General features: G+C 29.6%; 2 protein-coding genes across 2 annotated transcripts; both read right to left on the bottom strand.

The window, feature by feature from the left end:
* Positions 1-3591: 3591 nt before the first annotated feature.
* LOC130821647 (polygalacturonase At1g48100-like) lies at positions 3592-6238 on the bottom strand. Its single transcript, XM_057687436.1, has 6 exons — positions 5870-6238; positions 5020-5196; positions 4871-4906; positions 4541-4748; positions 4347-4428; positions 3592-4218 (listed from the first exon to the last, which is right to left on the bottom strand). The coding sequence occupies exons 1-6, from the start codon at positions 6236-6238 to the stop codon at positions 3717-3719; spliced, it is 1374 nt and encodes a 457-aa protein (XP_057543419.1). The 3' UTR covers positions 3592-3716.
* A 9447-nt stretch (positions 6239-15685) lies between these two features.
* LOC130820149 (uncharacterized) lies at positions 15686-20594 on the bottom strand. The gene is made up of 5 exons (XM_057685410.1): positions 20168-20594; positions 19048-19293; positions 18862-18958; positions 18240-18351; positions 15686-16007 (listed from the first exon to the last, which is right to left on the bottom strand). Exons 1-5 carry the CDS (start codon positions 20189-20191, stop codon positions 15950-15952), a joined length of 537 nt encoding a protein of 178 aa, XP_057541393.1. The 5' UTR covers positions 20192-20594; the 3' UTR covers positions 15686-15949.
* Between the last annotated feature and the right edge of the window lie 1613 nt (positions 20595-22207).

Here is a 22207-nt window from a genome sequence, read left to right on the forward strand (position 1 = left end):
ACCACTAAGGGTGTTAGGCTATTTCTTTAAGCCTTGACCCTCTAATGATGACATAGGACTAGAGGTGTTCAACAGGGCGGGTCGACCCAACGGGTCAAGGGTCACAAAGGATCGAGTTCAAACGGGCTTTGACCCGACTCGGCCCATTGAACACCTCTACATATGACCTATAAGCCCTCCCATTTCACCACAAAAATACATAAAATATTACAAATAATCTCATAAAGAAAATACACATGTATACATCAAAACCATGCAAAAAGATCTTATAACCTCACACAAAAGGATTATAAATGTCGTCTATAAGTGCAAATGATTGCACTTATCAAACTCTACAGATATCCTAATTAATAAACTAGTTCATATGTCTCCTTTCCTAACCCCTCTAATTCCTAATGTAGACAGGAGGCCAAGTAACCATACCATTTCCCTCATACTTGACACACTATCACAACAACAATAAGGTACAAAACATATTGTACCTCAAATTCTCTACACTGCTACCTCCTTATATCTCCTAAAGAACATGGAAAAGAAAAAAAAGTGATACTACACTTATCTCTCTAATGGTGGTCTATCTAATTTTCTACCTTATAACTCTCACTTCTTATGTCGTCAGCTCTAAGTACAAATGAGATGCAAAAATCAAAGTTTCTCTCTTATCTCTTAATTTTCCTTTGAACTAATATTTGAGTTTTTTTCGTAGCCACTCATTAACGTTTTCAAATCTCACATACTCATGCCGCACTTTAGCCAAGGTTGCCCTTTTGGGTTGTCAGCCTAGTCGGCCCTTTCACTTCTTAATAAAAAAATGCATACATAATTTCCCTTTTTCAACATCTAAAAGGTACAAACCAACATAAATCATAATGAAAATAAATACATAATATGTTCATACCAAGTGGATAAAACAAAGGGTGTTTAGTAACCCTTGATATATAACAAGGTTTTAAGGGAAAGGGACATGTTAATAATAGTAACAGGGTTACTGATAGTAACGGGATCTTCTAATTTAAGGAGGGTCACTCCCCCATGCTTGTTAGACAATGAGCCTCAAACATTTTAGGGAAAAAAGGTTCTTTAGATAACATATCTAAGAAAGACGTTTTTAAAGAATTGTCTTTCATCAGTATAAAAAGTCTCCCATATTTCTTTTCTAGCTTAGCTTGTGCCAAGTTTTAAGGGAAAGGAACATGCTCAATGCAAATATTGGTCATAATGGACAGCTTTTTTAGCATCTTTAACAATGTCTGTTTAATTTGTTTCACCACATACAACATTATATACAACATTATAATGCAAAATCTTAATTGGTTTCTCAAAAGACCTCTTTTAAGAAAGGGTCAACCAACTGCTTACCATTTACCTATATCACAACATTTATTTGGCTAGGCTCCTTACATTTAGTATTAGATTAGCTAGAAAATTGTAATGAAAAATACAAATTACAACTGGAAATTTGTATTTTACCTTTGTTGATGGATAAAATAAAACTTACAAAATACACTAACAGTAAACTTGGAGATTATCTTTGTAATGACAACCGTTACCCGGACACTTGATACTTGTTGTAGGCGTGTAATCACTTTTCTTTTGTGATATGTCTCTTACAAAGGTACTTGGGTTTTTATCTTGGAAATTTATAATGAGATACAAACAACACAACACACCCTTAGTACTTAGGGTATGTCACTTAACAAGTGTTTGAAGAATTATAAACTTTGGAAGTTTTAACAAAATTTAATTACTCTCTTGAAAGAACACAAGTGAAAGAGAAAGAGCAAGAATGAGAATTCAGAAAATTGGTGTGGTTTATATCCTTCCCCAAGCCCCTATTTATACTACCCCAAGTATAGCAAAGGGTCATGGGACAATAAATCACCCATTGATGATCAACCTTAATGACCTCCAATCAATACCATTAACCAAGGTATTCATGAGCATTATTCCTCCCAATTACTCCTTTGTAACATCAGAAAATTCATGAGCATTAAAGACACAACGATCAGATCAGAGGAAAAAGTCGAGTCGAATTTTGCTCCAATCCCAAGAAAGCCGACTCGGCTTTTCGTGCTGGACAAAATTAGTTTTCCAGAACCTAAAGCTGATTCGGCTTTAGGCTCAAAAACAGGACAACCGAGTTAACTTTTCTTGTTGACTCGATTTTTCAATTTTTCTTTTGTCCTATCCTTTACATATTGTCCCACTACTATTTGTAGTACTTGGTGATTATATACTTAGGATTATTAGGCACTAAATATTCAACACTTAGCACGTGTATTTTACTGTTGTGTTAGGTGAATCAGTTTTGTTTTCAACATATTCATGTAAGTGTCTCGAGCTTGCATCATGCTTGATCCTTATCTCTACAAACTGCACATCATAGTTGAGATATGGTCTTTTTTTTGGTGTTTTATAGGTGGGTGGTTGTAATATTTAGGATGTGAATGAAAATTACGGATTTTATGGTTGTTAAAAAGGGCGTGGATGCTTAAGTGGTGGCTTTAGAGCATTTAAGTTCTTTTAAGAGACGTTACGATGGTTTTTGTAGCCTGGGTTGTAATTATTGGAGAAAGAGTCATTTTGATAATTAACATATACCTTAGCATACACTTGAGGATAACTACCTGCAACATGAACAAAATCCCACATGTTTCACAATTAAATAAAGCATTGATAGAAGTATAAGGAGTAGAGCTTATCATGTGAACTTCAGTCATTTATTTAGTGAGATTGGCTATCTGTTGGGTGAGACCTTTGATGATCTTATTGTCTCTATTACCTCTTCGGGATACCTAATCTTTCTTATTGCTCCATGAGTAAGCGTTTTTTGGTATGACCTAAAATTAAAATTTTACAATGTAAAATGTTTTTTCTAGAAGTAACAAAGATCACCTAAAATTAAAATCGTTAAAGAAAGGTTGTAAACAATAGATATAGACACTTAAAATTGCAGGTTTAATTGATTTTTATTCGATCATCGTCATTTTAATATATTTTCTAGGTAACTTACCGTGGAATTAAGAAAGTAATTCCTATTACTTTCATTTTAATTGAGAGTCGTGATTGCATAGTACACTAATAATCCAAATACTAGACTAATCTAAACAATCATATTAATTTAATCTTAATGATGTATCAAGTGGAGTAATTTTACTGAACAATTAGATCACAATTATATTTTATCCAAAGAGTCTCTTTATAAATGATGGTGATCGGCCTTATTTAAAAGTAAATGCAATCCTAAACCAATTAGGATAAATATGCGTACAAATTAAGAGTAGGAAGTATGTATTTACGATTCCCACATTGCCATTATACTTGTTATTTGCGAAAAGAACCTATCTAGGTAAGGAAGAAATAACGTACTAATTAGTTTTAATGGGCCTAGCTAGCTAGATACAACAGTCTACGAGACGACAAGATCAAATTTACTCAACAACCATTCATCGGAGCCTCATCAGCCGTGGATACTCAACAATGGTTCAAGAAAAAAAAGCATAAGCAATTCTAAAAAAGTCAACAACAAAGAATGTTTCATAAACAAATCTAAAACTCGACATTATTATAAAATTATTAAAAAATATAAATGCTAACAAATAACAATCATGACCCCAACTAAAACAATTAAAGATTAACATCTAGCTAATTTGAGAAAATAATTGTCCTATACGATAAAATAAACAAAGAAGTAAGTCTAGCTATTTAGTAAAGTACTAGCATTGCCCGTCATTGGGAACATTTGAAAATGGTAAACCCTCCAACAAGCAATCTACAGAAGGATTATTAAAGTCTCCCAAAATACTTCCATAAGCATTCCAACAAAGAGGTTCTACTCGACTCTTGGATTCCGCGGGTCGGAGATCCAGACCCGAAAGGGTAATGTTGGAGCATGGTACGGACTCACTGCATGCCAAGTGAACTGGTGGATCTTTTGGATCGTAAGTTCCATAGATGTTTGAATATGTGATGGTATCAATTAAAACCGCAGAGGTTTTGTTGGAGCAGCTTGAAGAGAGACAATAATACTGGTTTATTATGATCGGGTTTCGAACCGTATCCATTTGGATCCCATCAAAGGTTACTGCTGAAACGGACCCAAATCCGCCTTGCCATGTCTTGATTCGGACCCCGTTGTCGGAGTGTTTGATTGTGCAATTGCTAACGGTGATGTTGGATACACATGCCTTTGTATCATGATCTCCTAAACTCCCAATACTGCAAGATAGATTGTAATACTTTATTATTAACTCATTTAATTTGGATTATTGTAAGTAAATAGATTGTAATACTTCATTATATTTTTTTTTTTCAAAAATTAACTAAGAATTTAAATTTTATAGTACCTTATACCGTGACCAGAACCACAAGTCATATTTCTGATGTCAAGATCATGACTACCAGCTCCAATTGATATACAATCATCACCTATAGAAAAAAAAACTTAAAATTTCATATAAATAGAAAAAAAAAATAAAGGTAGTTGAAATAAAAAGAATGTTATTTACTATTGAAAAAAAAAAGAAAAAAAAAAGAATACCATTGGATATGACCGAATTGTGAATGATCACATCAGTTGAATTCCCTATGTGAATTCCATCTGTGTTGGGACTGTTTGCCGGGGAGTTTATAGATATTGAATCCACGGTAACATGTTGACAATGATCAAAACGGATATGAAATTGTGGGCTATTCATGATGTTTATTCCTGTGAGTGTTAAATTTTTTCCCTCTAAAAACCTTATAGCCTGTGGAACAATAAATGTTTAGTTAATATAATTGATAATGATATTTTAGATAAATAATATCATCACTTTCATGATGACTAAAAATGAGGGACTAAATGTACATAATTAAATTTACAACTTACGATTGGGCTGTCACAATTTTCATGCTTTTTAGTTTTCTTTTTCTGTAACAAATTTAATAATAATATGTGTTAGCTAAAATAAATCACATATATAAATTATATGCATTAGAATAAATCAATTTTAATAATATATATTGAAAAAAACAAACCTGATTATGATGATGAGGTTTACAAGGGAGATCCCACCACTTATGTCCACTACCATCAATAAGGCCATGACCTTGAACTGTTAATCCATGGGTTTTTTGAAAGATTATCCATAATTTTTTGCTGATTTCTTTAGGCCATGACTCTGGTCCATCTGGTGCTATGATCTTTCCATCAACCTTCATACCAAAAATCAAATTCATCAATAATATATTTGATTATTCATTTTCGATACAAAAGTAATAATAAACTAATTAATTAAGTACTGTCACATGTTTCTATCTTTGGATTTACTACGTAGCTAATTAGATTTGTTCTTCAATAACATCGTTTAGAATAAATAAGCATTGTTTATTTTATTTTATTCATCTCATTACGTATTTTGTTATTATTTAATTCTACATATAAACAAATGGCAATTTCTGTTATTTTTTACTCTTTTATAATTTATTTTTCAAATATTATAAATCAAGTTTAAGTATTAATATAAATATCTATGAAAATATTTTATAAAAAATATATATTAAAATTCTATATTATTAAAGTCTACCCCTAAAAGTATTCAAACTATAATAAAAACCTAACCCTAATAAAAGAAAAAAAAACGAACGTTTTTTTGAATTAATTACTAAAGATATATTATTAAAGATATGTTAATAAAGTCTACTTGTCAGAAAAGCAATAAGTAATTTCATCATATAAGTTGTATATGTATTTTGAAATAATTTAAATTAGATTGTTAAATGATTATATGATCTTCAGAAACATGACTAAATATTGCAAGGTTTTATTTATTAATTTATTAATAATTTTAAATAAAAAATTACTGTTGCAATGCAACTACATACGTACCTGAAAAACAAGATGAGTTTTGCAAGGACCAGTGAAAACAAAGGGATGAAGCAAGAAGGTATATCCGGAAGGAGCAATAATGGTTGATGCATGATCTGCAGTACAAGCAGCTTCCCAAGCAGATTTAAAAGCTTGTGTATCATCTGTTAAGCCATCCCCGACGGCCCCATACGAGACTATGTTGAACACATCATGATCTTCCCTTAAAGAATTCTGCAGGTTTGGTGGCGGTATCACAATTCGGGAGTACTTATAATAACTACTTTGCAACGGTATTCCTTGTGACAAACAAATAAACCCACAACATAAGTAGAACATCATTAAAAATAAACCCATATTAGATTTGAGATCTACTCCTTCTGTCGCCATAAAAATGCACTCAAAAGTTTTTATGTGAAAATTAGTGAAACGGACAAATTAAGTAGGAGAATAACACAAAAATTTGTGAATGAGATTGAAATAAAAGAGAGTAATATAGGAAGAGACAAGAGAGTATATGATATTAAAAAGTATGTGTATTGCCCTATATATTATATATAGAACACAATTAGGGTACGGTTTGTTAAAATATAAATTTAATTTAGTTTTAAAATTAATTAAGATTTTTTTTATATAAAGGTAAGAACCGTTGGATAATTATATTTAATTATAATGGTTTAAGATTAGATCCTAAAAATAAGCCTAGTATTTCCTAAATCTAAATCAAATGTCACAGCTTCGTACTTTTATTGTCATTTTTAGGTTATTAGTTTTAGTTCTTTTTTGCTTTTAAATTTTATTCAAACAATTTCTTTAAGTTAATTTTTTCACAATTTGTTAAGTTCTTTTGGTAAAATTAGAAAAATTCAAAATTTATAACCATATTTTATTTTTGACTTTATCTTTATTGATGGTTGATTTGAATTCGTTTGTTGTGACTGTGAGCATAATTATTCACTATTAATCCTATTTACTTTTTAAACACTATTCATAAATCACTATTAATTTTTATTTTATTTTCTAATTTATAAGTTAAAATATATTAAAATTAAACTTATTTAACTGGTGTTAAATTAAAATTTATTAACACAATTTGTTATAATTTTTTACTCAAACGATAAGGATATTTAAACCTAAGAAATAGAGATTGATATCTTATTTTTCTAACATTTTAATATAAGCCTAAAAAATAGAGATCGATAATTGATTTTTCTAACAATTTTAATTTAATCTTAAGAAATAGAGATTGATACCTCATCCTTTCAACCTTTTAATATAAAACCTAAGAAATAGGGATTGATCGATACTTATTCAATTTAAACCTAAAAAATAGAGATTGAAACCCTAGAATTTTCTAACTTTTTAATTTAAACCTAAGAAATAGAGACTAATATATAAATTTTTCTAACATTTTAATTTAAACCTAAGAAATAAAGATAATTGATTCCTAATTTTTCTAACGTTTAACCTAAGAAATTCAGAATTATACCAGATTTTTTCTAACATATTAATTTAAACCCAAGGAATATAGATTGATGCCTGATTTTTCTAACATTTTTTATTTAACCCCAAGAAATAGAGACTGATACCTGATTGATCTAACGTTTTAATTTAAACCTAAGAAAAAAAGATTGATACATGATTCTTTTAACGTTTGAATTTAAACCTAAGAAATAGAGATTGATACATGATTCTTTTAACGTTTTAATTTAAACCTAAGAAATATCGATTGATAGATAATTCTTCTAACTTTTTAATTGAAACCTAAGAAATAAGAATTGATACCTTATTTTTCTAATGTTTTAATTTAAACATAAGAAATAGAGATTAATATGTTATTTCTCTAACATTTTAATTTAAACCTAAAAAATAAGATTGATACTACAAAATTATTAGTAGGTCTTCTGAGAGACGTATCCCAAGCCCCACCTATTAAAGATTGGTGCCTACATACTATATCCTTGATGCCTACTTATATACATACATACATATATATATATATATATATATATGTGTGTGTGTGTGTGTGTGTGTGTATGTATATATATATTTCTTTAAATAACATTTTAGGGAAAAAAGGTTCTTTAGATAACATACTATATATATATTAGTCGGTCTTCTGAGAGACGTATCCCAAGCCCCACCCATTAAAGATTGGTGCCTACATATTATATCCTTGATGCCTACTTACATACATATATAAATATATGTGTGTGTGTGTGTATATATATATATACGTATATATATTTATTTCTTTAAATAACATTTTAGGGAATAAAGGTTCTTTAGATAACATACTATATATATATTAGTCGGTCTTCTAAGAGACGTATCCCAAGCCCCACCCATTAAAGATTGGTGCCTACATACTATATCCTTGATGCCTACTTACACATATATATATATATATATATATATATATGTATGTATATGTATATGTATATGTATATGTATATGTATATGTATATGTATATGTATATGTATATGTATATATATATATATATATATATATATATATATATATATATATATATATATATATATATATATATATATATATATATATATATATATATATATATATATATATATATATATATATATATATATATATATATATATATATATATATATATATATATATATATATATATATATATATATATATATATATATATATCACTTTATAAAAGAGCGAAGGTATGGGTAATGGGATTAGGAAGGAAAGGAAGTGAAGTTCCACCGTTTCTACCAACCAACAAAAACAGGGATCATATTTTAAAATTAAAGTCCCTCCATACTTTGTAAGGGAAGGAAACATAAATATATTTGAACTAGTACTAAATACTATTCCAACACGGCAACACCATTTACTGCTTTGTCATTATTTTGTGATTGAACCAACAAATGATTACAAATAATAATGCTGTAAATAAAACTATAAATACAAGATGATAATTATAGTGTCTCCTTTGTATATGGCAACGGATTCCTTACTTGAATGAATCATGAATTTAACGAAAACACCATAGAGATGATTAGTTTGCGACGATGAACATTGCCAGAAATCTTGATATAGATTGAAGGCGACTACGATACTTTTCTTTTGTGATATTTCTTCCACAAAGATACTTGTGTTATGAGACTGGAAATTCACAACGAGGTCAGATACAATCAATCACATCAATCGATTAGTACGAACCGATTGAACTAAATGATATGTGTTTTTGTAAAGATTAAAATCAGAAAATAATAAAAAAGTTAATTACTCTCTTCTATGTTTCAAGAGATTGAGTGAAAGATGATTGAAAATTGATTTTCAAATATGCAAATGATTTTCATGCACTCACTCTTATTTATAGAGTTGAATTGACATATGGACTCATCCAAAACCATACATCAATTATAACTGATGATGATCAGTTTATTATGATGTAAAACATTCGTTCATAACAACATATTATTCAATAAAACAAAGTTAACAGAAACACTGTTCTGAGGTGCTCGAACGAGCATATGCAAAATTACTTTCTAGAAACTTTTTGACGCGAAAACACCAAAACATCAAACAGACGGTTTTGGAACAAACTGTTGGACCAAAGTGGACATGCTCAAACGAGCAACATAGTGCTCGAACAAGTGCACCCTTGCTCGAACGAGCACTTGGGTCGAGCAGCTCCATTTTGCTTTGTTGTTACGTTTTTTGCTTAGCCTATGCCTTAATGCATGTCTTAAGCCTTTAGATATGTCTTACATGATCAAAATACTCAACCTAATTACTAACCATGCATATACATAAATTAAATGGACACCTATACAAAATTAAATGAATTAACTTGCTCAAATATATATAGACATTTTAAAGCGACAATGATAATCTCTTCATTGTCTAATATTCTTCTCATTTACAATATTCTATTTTATGAAAAGAGAAATTTAAGTAAGATTTTTGAGAGAGATATATATATAAGATAAAATATATATCTATGTGAGTTTTTATTAAATTCGTCTTAATATATACTTTTTTATTATATATTTTCTATAATTTTTGTATGATTCGTAATTAGAGATATTGAGACTCAAAAATAACTTTGAAAATTGTGTATACAATAAACATGATGAACAAAAAAGAACGAAAGGACTATTTGTTATGGGTTTAATTATGAAAGATGGTATAAATCTATTCAAATTGGTGGGTCATAACATGGAAATTTCGACCCTAATTCAATACTACCCGACTTGGAAATACCAATAGATTTATATTAAAAGATATTTCAACTAAATATATTTTAAAAATATATATAATAATGGTGCCAAATATTTGTTTAACCTAAAAAGTGCTTAAAGGAGATAAATTGATTTGTTTATGCGATGATTGGTGAAGAAAATTGCATGGCACATAAGCATTAAGCAAGAAAAATCTTGGGTCAAATAGAGCAATGAATTGTATACGAAGGTGAAAATTGGGAGGTTTTCAACCTCTTTGTTCTATCGACCTGTTAAAAAAAATATGTAATGTGAAAGGAAAACTTAGTATGTGGATGATGAGGATAAGGACGCGCGAGTCTAAAATAAAATTAAATGATACCAATATATTAAATATGGTTTTTAAAAAATGTTAATAGTAAATTTTGAACTTAAGAGAAATAGATAATGATACCACACACTAATGTTTTAACCAACTTAACAAGTATACATACTAGCATATATAAAGGTTTAACATGTTAAATATTGTCAGTTGACAATATTGATAAAGGCTACATCCACCCTGAGTGGAACAGTTGCTCAATTAATAATTGGTATAAAGAGTTAAGTGAGCGTCAAGAAACTGTTAGATGAGCCAAACGTATTTTGGTTTAAAACTGTAATTAATAAGTTCAAATTCTATCTATGACTTGCTTTCCAAAACAAGTTGAAAACATGTTAGAAATACTTTACATGTCAGGAAGATTCCACATCATTAAAATAGTGGATTGTGGACTTATATATATATATAATGCTTGGTAAGTAATTCTCCTGCTACCATATGGTTCTAAAAAAGAGTGAAATTCATCAAGTGTGTATGCAAGTCAACACTAATTAACCATGTGTGTGTCCACCCGAGTGGATTCATAAGGAGATTATGTGATGAATTATCATAGCCAAACATGGTATTAGAACCGAAGGTGATTCTTGAATTGGATATTGTGGCTCACATGTAGGGGGAGTGTTGGAAATACTTTATATGTGAGGAATATCCCGCATTACCAAAATAGTGGAAGTCCCGATACCATATGATTTTGAAAAAGAGTGAACTTCATCAAGTATGTATGCAAGTTAAACGCTCATGAGTACTTCGTAGGTGTGTCCACATGAGTGGGCCCAAGAAGTAATCATGCGATGTATTGTTACAGTCTAACAAAGAAATGATAAATTGTTGCAACATGGCTTAATAAGTGATGAATTATTGCCTTTTTGTGATATGGTTTCTAAATTAGTTAGTCACTTGTTCTCTAATTGTTGTTTCAGATGTTATGGCTTGGTTCTCCTAACATGAAAGTTACTTGAAATAGCAACTTGGTTTCTAGAAGATGGAAGATTTTTGCTTTGACAAAAGAGTGTGTTTTTTATTTCCATTTGTAGCTCATCTTATGAATTTGGAAGGTCAGAAATGAAGCAATATGGAAGTGTAAACTGAGTATGTGGGTGTTCTCATCAATTGTGTCAAACAAGAGATCGTGTGGTGCTGTCTTGAAACTAAACGATTCCAATATAGACTTTTTTTTAGGTTAATGATAAATTGCACTTATGATAAGGAATTAATTCCCCATTTCTCTTCTCATTTGAGATTCATCAACGTTAACTCAAACAAATAAATCATTAAATGTTTAGTTTTCAATGTCTAGTTGTTATAGGTAGTTGTTAGAGAGTAGTTAGGCATGTCAATAAGATCTGATATCGGTTCAAGTAATTTTTGATTCTAGTTAACTATGAGTTGGATGATTTTTGAGTCTGGGTCATTTTCAATTTGGACTGACTAGGTAGTCAAAAATTTACAAAGAAGATTATTTTTATCACTAATTTTATTTTCAGAATAATTGTCTTTATAGTAAAACTTTCTAAAAACACAAACATACATCTTTTAAAGATGGAAAAATTGATATTAATAATACAACCTTTCACCCATCCGTTGTGAATAACCTCATCTTTAGATTAATTTTTAATAATCCAATCTTTACCCTAAGTTTGCTATTAGCATATCTTTTATTTTATAATAATCCAACATTTGCCCTTACTCTGCTATCAACATACTCGATTAGTAAGTTGACAGCAAACTAAGGGCGAAGGTTGGTTTATTAATATCAATTTCCCTTTAAAGTTTCTATAAAGAAATATAAACATTAAAAATGTAAAAATTAAATTGATATATAGTGGGTCTTAGTCAAAACAATCGGGAGTGAATCACGATCGAGTGTGATCCAATTTTTTTCTTATTTTTTCGGGCTACGAATTAAAAGTTTCGGGTTACAAAGTAGATAAGTAGCCTATTGACTTGAACATTATAATTGATCATGAGACATAATCCTTCCATCTCCTACTTGCCAAACACGCCAAAACTTGCCCGATATGTATTCTGTATTTATTGTTAGATTGATCATCAAACATAATCCTTTCATCTCTCACTTTTCCAGAGAAAATGATAATACTACAATTCTTGAAGTTTGATGATATCGAATTTACCATTATAGTACACTATTCTTTGTGACACTAAAATGTTATTGCAAAATTCTTTCTAACTCTCTTTTAGTTTGAACTAATATCATCAGATGTACAAATTGACCCAGAATGCATGATCATGCTTTAATTCTTAGTTCTTACTCGTGAGTGAACCATATATGAATTTTATCAATATAGAAATACTTATTCATTCTTGTAACCAACTACTCTCACTAAGGAATCGACTGACTCAATCATTGTCTTTATGACTAGAGTTGAAGCTACGGTTGCATTTGAAAAAGTTAAAGCTATAACAATACAACAATGTAGTAAAGGATTAGTCATGTATAAGAAACTCATTAAATACGTTACCAAGAATTTATAATTAGAATCTATCATGATCATATCTTAATGTATCTAATGTATAACCACATAATTAAATAAACACCTCTATGCTTTCATATTGCAAGGAACCACACCACCAATAAATATACGCCAGTCATTAATCAATTGAGTAATATTCTGTGGTAAAATAGGGATCAAAAGATCATGATTTTGGTTCACCTCGTAGAGCTCCTTTTCTCATAATATTTTTGATATTCCCACTCAAAATCATATCTTCAATAATATTTAATACTTAACTAAGATTAAATATAAATAATATGCTTTTCATAAACCTACATGATTGTGACTTTACAATTGATAACAATGCAAGTTATTTAAGGTCACCCGGCCGCCTTGATGTCTGATTCCTATAACCTTAGTATGATGTTCATCCTTATGCTATAGTAATGGTTTACTCAAAGAATTTGCAACGTAATCATCAATATGAACTTGCAAACTATCAAATTCCCTGTTGAATTGTTTCTCTAGAAAGAAGTGTTTTTTGACTACTTGTTTAAACTTTTACGTGACCTCCAACATGTAACAATGTACTTACATTTTGCAGTTGAGTCCGCTATGGTATTTTATTTGGAAACTTTTGTAGTTGAGTCTGCTACACATAATTTAAATGTTCAACATCTGATCAGATACAAATTATTGCATACATGATTGATCCTCTCACCGAGGGATAAGATATAATACCTATCCACTCAATTTTTACATCATTGACAAGACACTGAATCTTGGTAAGCAATAAGTCTTGTTGCATGAGAATCAAAAACCTCTTTTAGAGTTTTCCATGTTAAACTTAACAAGAATCTAAATTATCTTCTTGATTTGCGTCTAATCATTCTTTTGGATCTATCTCTATAGATCTTGATCCCAAGGATGTACTCGGCCTCTTTTGAGTCTTTCATAGAGAAACAAGTTTTAAGTCAAATCTTGACTAACTCAAGCATGGGTATGCTGATTCCTATGAGTAGTATGTCATTACATGCAATACAAGGAACGTGATGTTATCCCACTCAAAAGCTTCCTTTAATTTATAATGAAACCAAATTGTTTGATTGCCTCATCAAATTAGAGGTTTCAACTCCTTAAAGCTTGTTTTAGACCGTAAATGGCCTTTTTATACTTACACAATCTCCATGGATGATTTGGATCCACAAAACCTTCATATTGTTTCATATAAACATCCTTTTCACAAGAAGACAATTTTGACATCTATTTGTCGTATTTCATAATCACAAAATGCGATAATCACAAGGAAAATTCAGATAAATTTAAGCATAACTTCTAGAGAAAATGTCTCATCATAATCGAAATACTACAAACTTGCTTATAACATTGAGTTATTAGTCTAGCTTTGAAAACATAGACTTCTCCATTTTTATCTGTTTTCAATTTATAAATCCATTTGCAACAAGTCCATCATAGATTGTATGGCTCTAGCCATTTGACATATAGCCTTTACCCTCTAAAGCCATTGGTCATTACGAACGTTGAATTAAAAAGAATTTGACTTTTGAGTCTTAGTGGATATTACCAAAATTGAATCCATATTACTACTTTAACATATTTTTACTATTTTATCTGATTTTTAATGATTGGGACAGAATTTTATAAATTAAAATCAATTTAAAATTATAACTGATCATTAGTTATAAATTATAATTAAATTGTATTAATTAAAAATGATTGCAACTGTTTTTTCTAAATTGATTTTTACTAGTGAATAATGATAAATGATTTTTACTGATTAAAACCCAAGTTGTTAGGATCGAAACTCTACCTAGGATAAATGAGAGGGTAGGATTAAAAGCGGTAGAATCGAATCGTAGGATCATATGATCCTACAAATATGCATCAATTTGCTACGGATAACTGATCATCCTTGTATTTGTCATTTTTTAATATTTCACGGCATAAATCATAATTTATTTGACTTCATCTATTAAGTTATGAAAAATATTAATTTTAACATTATTTAACTGCAAATTAAGAAAAACATGAATTTTATAGTCATATTGTTATAACAATTTTACATGTATTTATATATATGTGAAATCTAGATTATAATATAATTTTTTACGATTAGGCTGCCCTTGTAGAATCGGATCGTTCAATCGTACGAACATGAATCGTGTTATAATCTTACCTCCTAAATTCTTCAGATAAGTAGGATCGTACGATCCTACCAGCTTTAAATCCTACCTACGATTCGGATTGGTCACCTGATTTTGGATTGTAGGATCGTAAAATTGTAGATCAGGATTGTAATTCTAATAACTATGAATTAAACTAATTTTTACTTATTAAAAATTAATTTTTACTAATTAAATTTTTATGCTAAACCAAATAAAACCTGAGTCTCACATCCAAAATAAGAAATTTATACTGTAAACTAAAAGAGTATTTACCCTTGTGAGACTTATGAGAGGCCCTCTCACGATGAGAGGGCCTCTAAACAAGAAATATATATGCTTATACTTTGTATTATTAGACTATTTAACTCATGCTCTCTATGTTTTCATATGTTCTTCTTAAGTAGAACTTACGAATTTTGGTGTCAAGTTTTAACTTCGATTTCTCATTGATCTATAAGAAAAAATATATTCATATAGGATTTTGTTAAATTCGTCACAATATATACTTTCTAAATCAACTTAAAAATTCATAATCAAATCTATTTAAATTGCATTAAGATATGCAAAAAAAATAAAAAGTAAATAAGATGTGAGAAATTCATATAAAATGCGTCTCAAAGACATCGTATAAGAATTTGTGCAAAAAGAATCTTTGCGCTGCGTGATCAAAAAAGCGAGACAACTCCTATTAAGTGATTGAACTTGGTTATGTACATGACATAAAGCCCAAACAAGAGATGCTAACAATCCATACAACGGCAATCTCCGACTGAAAACTTGAGAATACAAAATTACGAAATTTTATACGAAAAAGGGTGAAAAAAAAAATAAATAAAAGGTGGGCAGTCTCTCAAGTCAGCCATGAACATAGCCGTCACTGTTGTCTAACTCTGAGTGTAAGTAATATCAGCACTATTGTCCCCATACTTGACCTGAAATGAAGAAACCACTTCAGTTGTATCGTAGATTAGTAGGGAACATGAAGTAATTCCTCTGTTCTGTTTTACTTGCAACCAAATTTAATGGCACAATTAAAAAAAGAGAATCAACCTTTTTAAAGACTATTTTGCCCTTTAATTAAATTTTATACTTCCTCTGTTATGATTCAACTTTAGAAATGGGTTTCAAAGCAAATTAAAAACCCAAAGTAAAACTCATATTTCTCTTTCAAAAGATGTGTTATCAATCAGAGATAGCAAAGCAAATCAAAACCCAACTGTCAATTTTGTTCGATTTCATCAAATGGGTTTTAAAGCAAATCTAACAATCAAAATAAAACCCAGAAATAAAACCCAGATGGATTTCATTAAATGAGAGTGTGAGAGAGAGAGATGAACTGTTGATCTCAGAACATGCATGGATGAGGATGAGGGTTGGTAAATGTAGATATAAAGCGGGGTTGATTTCATAAAATGAGTTGATTTCAGAAGATTATGGAGGTTATAAAGGGAGGGATTTATATGATTGATTTTAGAAGATGATGGAGGATGAAAAAATGGATGAGGGTTGATTTCATATACTCTTATCAGTTTTCAGAAGATGGCCTGGTGTGGGTAAATGTTGGTGTAAAAGGGGGTAATTTCATTAAATAAGGATAGATATAAAAATAAATGAGGTATAGAATTGAATAAAAATAAGGGTAAAGTAGGTAAATTAAAATTGCCAAAAATGAAATATATAGGAAGTATTATGAAATAGAAAAAGTATGTTTATTGTTTCAGTTTTCACACACAAGAATTTTTTAATTATGATTTGAAACAGTTTTTTATTAGTTAGATCTCAATTCTCATTAAATTGGTCGAGAATAATAAATTGCAGGGTAATGACATAGAAGTTGAAAAGTAGCGATCTAAAAGATCAAGATGCTCACTGTCAAATTATGATTTGTTTCTCTTTCTTATTTATTCCTTTTTAGGACTTAGGGTACTTTTCATCCTATTCTTAATTGAATAGAAGTTGAATCCAACTTATTAAAATGGATCAATATTAACTGAACTTATTGAGCGATGAAAACTCGAGGATAAGAATAATGAACACAACACACCGTTAAAGTAAAAGTCGAGCAAAGCCATAAGTGTTAAAAGTCTCGTCAATTCTCTAGTTGTTAGACAGAGATGGATCTAAAGCATGGGTTGCCATGAAACCACCAAACAAAAGAAGTTGGAATTTAATAGGAAAAAGAATTATTTAATAAATGTCAAATAGTAAAGTTAGAGGCCACAAAAGAATTACTCTCTTCTTTCCCTTTTAATATCCTCATAAGTAATGCTCACCTAAATTAAGAAATGAATGTTTTAGATGAAGAACATATTATTTTATCCAATATTATAGTTAATTAAAAATTAGAAACTATAAATATTAAAAAATATTAAAATAAAATTAGTGGAAAAATTAAAAAGACTATAAAATAATGAAAAAAATATTTAAATAAAGTTAGTGTGGAACATATGAGACCATAAGCAATATTAAATTGTTAAAATAAATTTAGTGAAAGATACAAAGAAACCATAAGAATTTATAAAATATTAGAATTAACATGAACAATGTTAATTCTGTCTGAAATTCATGATATAAAATTGAAAAATTCTTAAGAGGAACAACAAATGAAAGATCTCAAAATGACAAATGAAAACATTTTTAGGGAACGAGGGAATACTTTTTTACTTGTAGCATTTGTTTTCTTACACATTCAATGTATATTTTCAAATTTAATATATCTAATTACGCAAGTTTAAAAAATTATGAAAACTAAAAATTAATAAACTTTGGATCGAGATGAATCAAACGAAATTTCATATGAGTATGTTTTAATCTATATATTAACGACAATATAAGCAAGTCAATCTGATTGATAAATAGTACAGAAATCAACACGGATGCAACTAAAAAAACTGACAAAGTAAAGTTAAAATCTTGGGTTCACTTCTACTCCTAATATATACCCTTTGTAAGTCTAATTTTAGTTTTCATTATATAGGATATAATTAATCAATGGTAGTTTAGAATATTTCGAATGCTAAAGACACACCCCGTTAGACTTTTTCTTGACGAAAGAGAGCATAATAGAGCACAATAACAAATTATGAGCTTCATAAAAACATATTCAAGTTGATGTATAGTGTGAGGCTGTGAGCAGAATGTACGGCAGGAGGCAAAAAGCTTACAGAATAGAGAACAGAAGAACAATCTGTCGTGAATCAAATAACCCCGCACGCTTACACTTTCGCGATCGGTTACTAGCAGCATCTTGCGGCTTCTGATCTATTCCTTGCTTTTCTGCCAAAATGTGATTGATATAAATTAAGAGTCAACAAAGTCTTTTTATACTTCTAAAATATACTCATTAGAATATATAAGAGCAAGTTTTCCATCCCTACATTCATTTGCACTCTAAAGTTGAGCTCAATTTTAAGGCATACAAACTTAAAATGACCATATTTTGAATAAGGGCGGATTGCAAAATGATAGTGCATAATTGATTTTGAGGATTCGACCATAAACTTAAGCGTTAATTATGATGCTTCTTAGGCATGTTATAAGAAATTCATACCGCATGTTTAAATCTCATTCACCTTCTCTTCAAGTAGAAAGAGGCTAATGCACTGTAAATTACGATGGTTCATGTTCAACCATTATCAACCTATATATACAATAAAAAATAATCTCTCCTCTCACAATAACAATAAGAAAGAGGCTAACGTACTCCAGCAATGACCAGGACATATAGACTAAACAATCCACTAGCATACAAAAAGACATCCAAAAATTTAATGCATATGTTACTACCTTTATCATCAAGCTTGAGCAACATTAAGATGTGATTCATCAAAGGAGGAATAGATTCTCCTCCTGCTAGCAAACTATTTTGCCTTCGCAATGGTTTCTACAAACAAACAAAATTCAAGATAAGTTTTCCATGATGAAAGCCAAACAATCATAAAAACAAGATTTCAATATTTGCTTTTTACTTACAGTTAATGAAATCTCAGTTTTGATACTTCCACACGTATCTTGATCTATTTGCGAAACATCATCTACCCCTTTCTCAATATCTACTGTCACTACGCAAGGAGGAAATGAGCCTGAAGTTTCCATTTCAACTGATTTGTGGCATATCACTGAAGCATCCACACATACATGACTTTCTAATTGCTCCACATATTGCGAATTCCCGGTATTTGATCCATCATCGCTGACAACTAAAATGCGGCAAAAATCCTGGCCATTCAACACGTCATATCATAACAAAATGATCAACTCAGTAACTCAGTATTGCTTACAGGGTTCTAAGCTAGTCAAGTGCGTAGTAGTTTTTATTATAGTCTTGTAAAATAAAAACTTAACATTAACTGTAGTAATTAACATGTAATTCGGTGATGTATTATAATTTAATGTTATATTAGGTGATGTAATTAATACTTGGATATAGTTAAGGATTACTAGTATGAGTTATGAACATCACATTCTTAAAGAAAGAGCATGTTGTCAAAAATAATCATTAGTTTTGTTATGATGGTGTTTTAGATAAAATGGATCCATAATCGAAACATGACAAGCTCTAATCAGACAATAAATTACTTTAAAATCAATAATTGAAACATGATACACTTAACTAATTAAGTTGATAGTTTTATCGATCAATTGTTGGGACAATGGAGAAAACAGAGAAAATAGTACTTAATCATTCAAATCAGTTTTGACGCTATAATTTCAAACATTAATTACGCGAATTAATTGAGATTCATGATGAATGAAATTTAACACAGCCTACAAAAATTTAGAAATTCTTTGCCAGAAAAGATTGCATCAGCTTTGAGCAAAATTGAAATTCCAGTTCATCGACAGCTATTCTCATCCAATCGAACTCAAAAGTCACAATCAACATCGAGTAATCCGCCGTCATAAACTTACAAATAGATAAGTAAAAACAGAAAATGCACAACATACAAACAGATTCATTTCCTCCAAAATGCAGCTAAATCATTATCAGAATTCAATTTACAAATAAATCAAAACAAAAATTCAGGTTAAAGACAAAATGTAGATGATAAATCTGTAGATTTGAGTGAAAACGGAGATGGAGAAAACTCACCATCGGAGAGGAATCAATCGCCATTGATGGAAGAAACTGGAATTCAAAAAATTAACACTTCAAAGATACTAATGTTGGAGTAAGAGGAAGAGGTGTAGGTCGGTTATTAATGCTGAAGAATGAGGAGAGAGAAAGAGAGGTGAGAGAAAAGAAATCAACGTTAGTCACATTGGGAGACAAGAAATGAAAACGGGTGTGTTAAATAGTCGTAGCAGGAAGTTAAAAGGTAGCGCTCTCTGCTACTGCAAGAGTATGAGACACAGAAAAGCTCCTGATCACGACGTTGATGATGATCACGACAAACATTATCTCACCCTTTTTAATTCTAATTTTTTCCTATTATTTATTTATTTTTAAATAAATATTTTATTACTCGTATGTAGTACTTCAATCAAGTTGGTGTACTAGTGGTTAGATATGAGTATCCGTGCTGAGCTAAACCGAGCCAGAGTGGGTCATGGACGATGGAGATGTGAACTTTATTGATTCATCTTATTAAATAGAAAAATTACTATGAATAATTAATTATTTTTTGTTAATTATGAATAACACCTACTTAGAAGATTTTTTCTATAATAATACTAACGTTTGTTTATTAGCTAATTTATTATTTTTTTTGTCATATGATTTTTTATAGTTTGATTTTTAATATGTTATGTATATTCTAGGAGAAATACTTTCTAAGTTGGTATTATTCATAATTAATCAAATATTGGTATTATTGTAAAGAAATAAGCAAAATATTGTATTATTCCTCGTAATTTTTCCTATTAAATTTTATTTTTCATTTTAAGTTATTTTTTTATTTTATATCATTTTTATTTTTATATATAAATGGACGACTCATAACAAAAGATGACTATGTAAGTTTATTTTCGTAAAATTGATTATTTATTAATTATAGTTTGCTTAATTTTATATGTCCATTGTCCCATTATATTTTATGTATACAGTGGGCTCGAGAATGACCAAGGCACATATGACCGATTTTAAGACCCTCTCGTTCGGTGAGATGACTGAGATCTAGAGGATGCACTTGAGGAGATCTAGAAATTGGACCACGATATGAATAGAATTAGCCAATTAGGGATTTATTCGTACAGTAACGGCTCTATAGAGACCTTAAGGATCCTTATACGCCACCACACACTAATTGTATTTTTGAGATGTACTATTTATATTTGTATTCATGTAGCACTTTATTAAACGTTTCTTTAGTATGTTTTAGACATGCATTTTAAAATTTGTCCTTCAATTTAGTTATTATTATCAATTATTAAATAATTTTTATTTACAAGATAATGAATTCTTAACTATGACTAAGACTTTCTATTATTAAATGATATTCGTTAAGGACAACGGGACAACAATCAATAGTAACATTTATAATAAAAAAATCTTAAATCAACCTAATTATTAATCACTAATCTGAAATAAAACAAATATTCTTAAACCAAAACAATAAATACTCACTGTTGACACTCAAGGTCTAAATGGTTAACCATAGCAAGTTAAACCTTTTACTACAGTTACTTTGTTAGTTAGTACCAAACTCTATAACAAACTTTTACAGAATATCATTTCTTGTTTAATAGTCGTTATGCATTAATATATATAGGTCCATTATTTTGTATCAATAATGAGAAAATATAATACATTTTCATTTTCTTCCTTTTCTCTGTTCATATATCATAAAATAAATTGATTTCCTGTTTTTTATTTCACAAATCTATTTTTATTCTTCTATACACATTAATCTTCATCATCTTTTCTATTCATTGATATAGATTTCAACTCCAATCGTTGAATTTCATTTTGAGGATTGTTACAAGATTTTCCAATATTTTCATCTCAATTCTTTGATTCCATTCAAGATTGTATTTGCTCTTCTTTACAATTTGAAAGTAGAGTATTTTTTTTTTTTTGGTTGATTGATGCAAGTTTGAGGGTGAATTGATGATTTTTGTTTTGAGGGTTTCTTAACAAGAATTGAGGGTTTTACCTCATTTTTCTTATAAGTTTGATTGAATCTTTTTTAGT

This window comes from Amaranthus tricolor, chromosome 8 (genome assembly GCF_026212465.1).
Source record: "Amaranthus tricolor cultivar Red isolate AtriRed21 chromosome 8, ASM2621246v1, whole genome shotgun sequence".
Taxonomy (NCBI): Eukaryota; Viridiplantae; Streptophyta; class Magnoliopsida; order Caryophyllales; family Amaranthaceae; genus Amaranthus; species Amaranthus tricolor.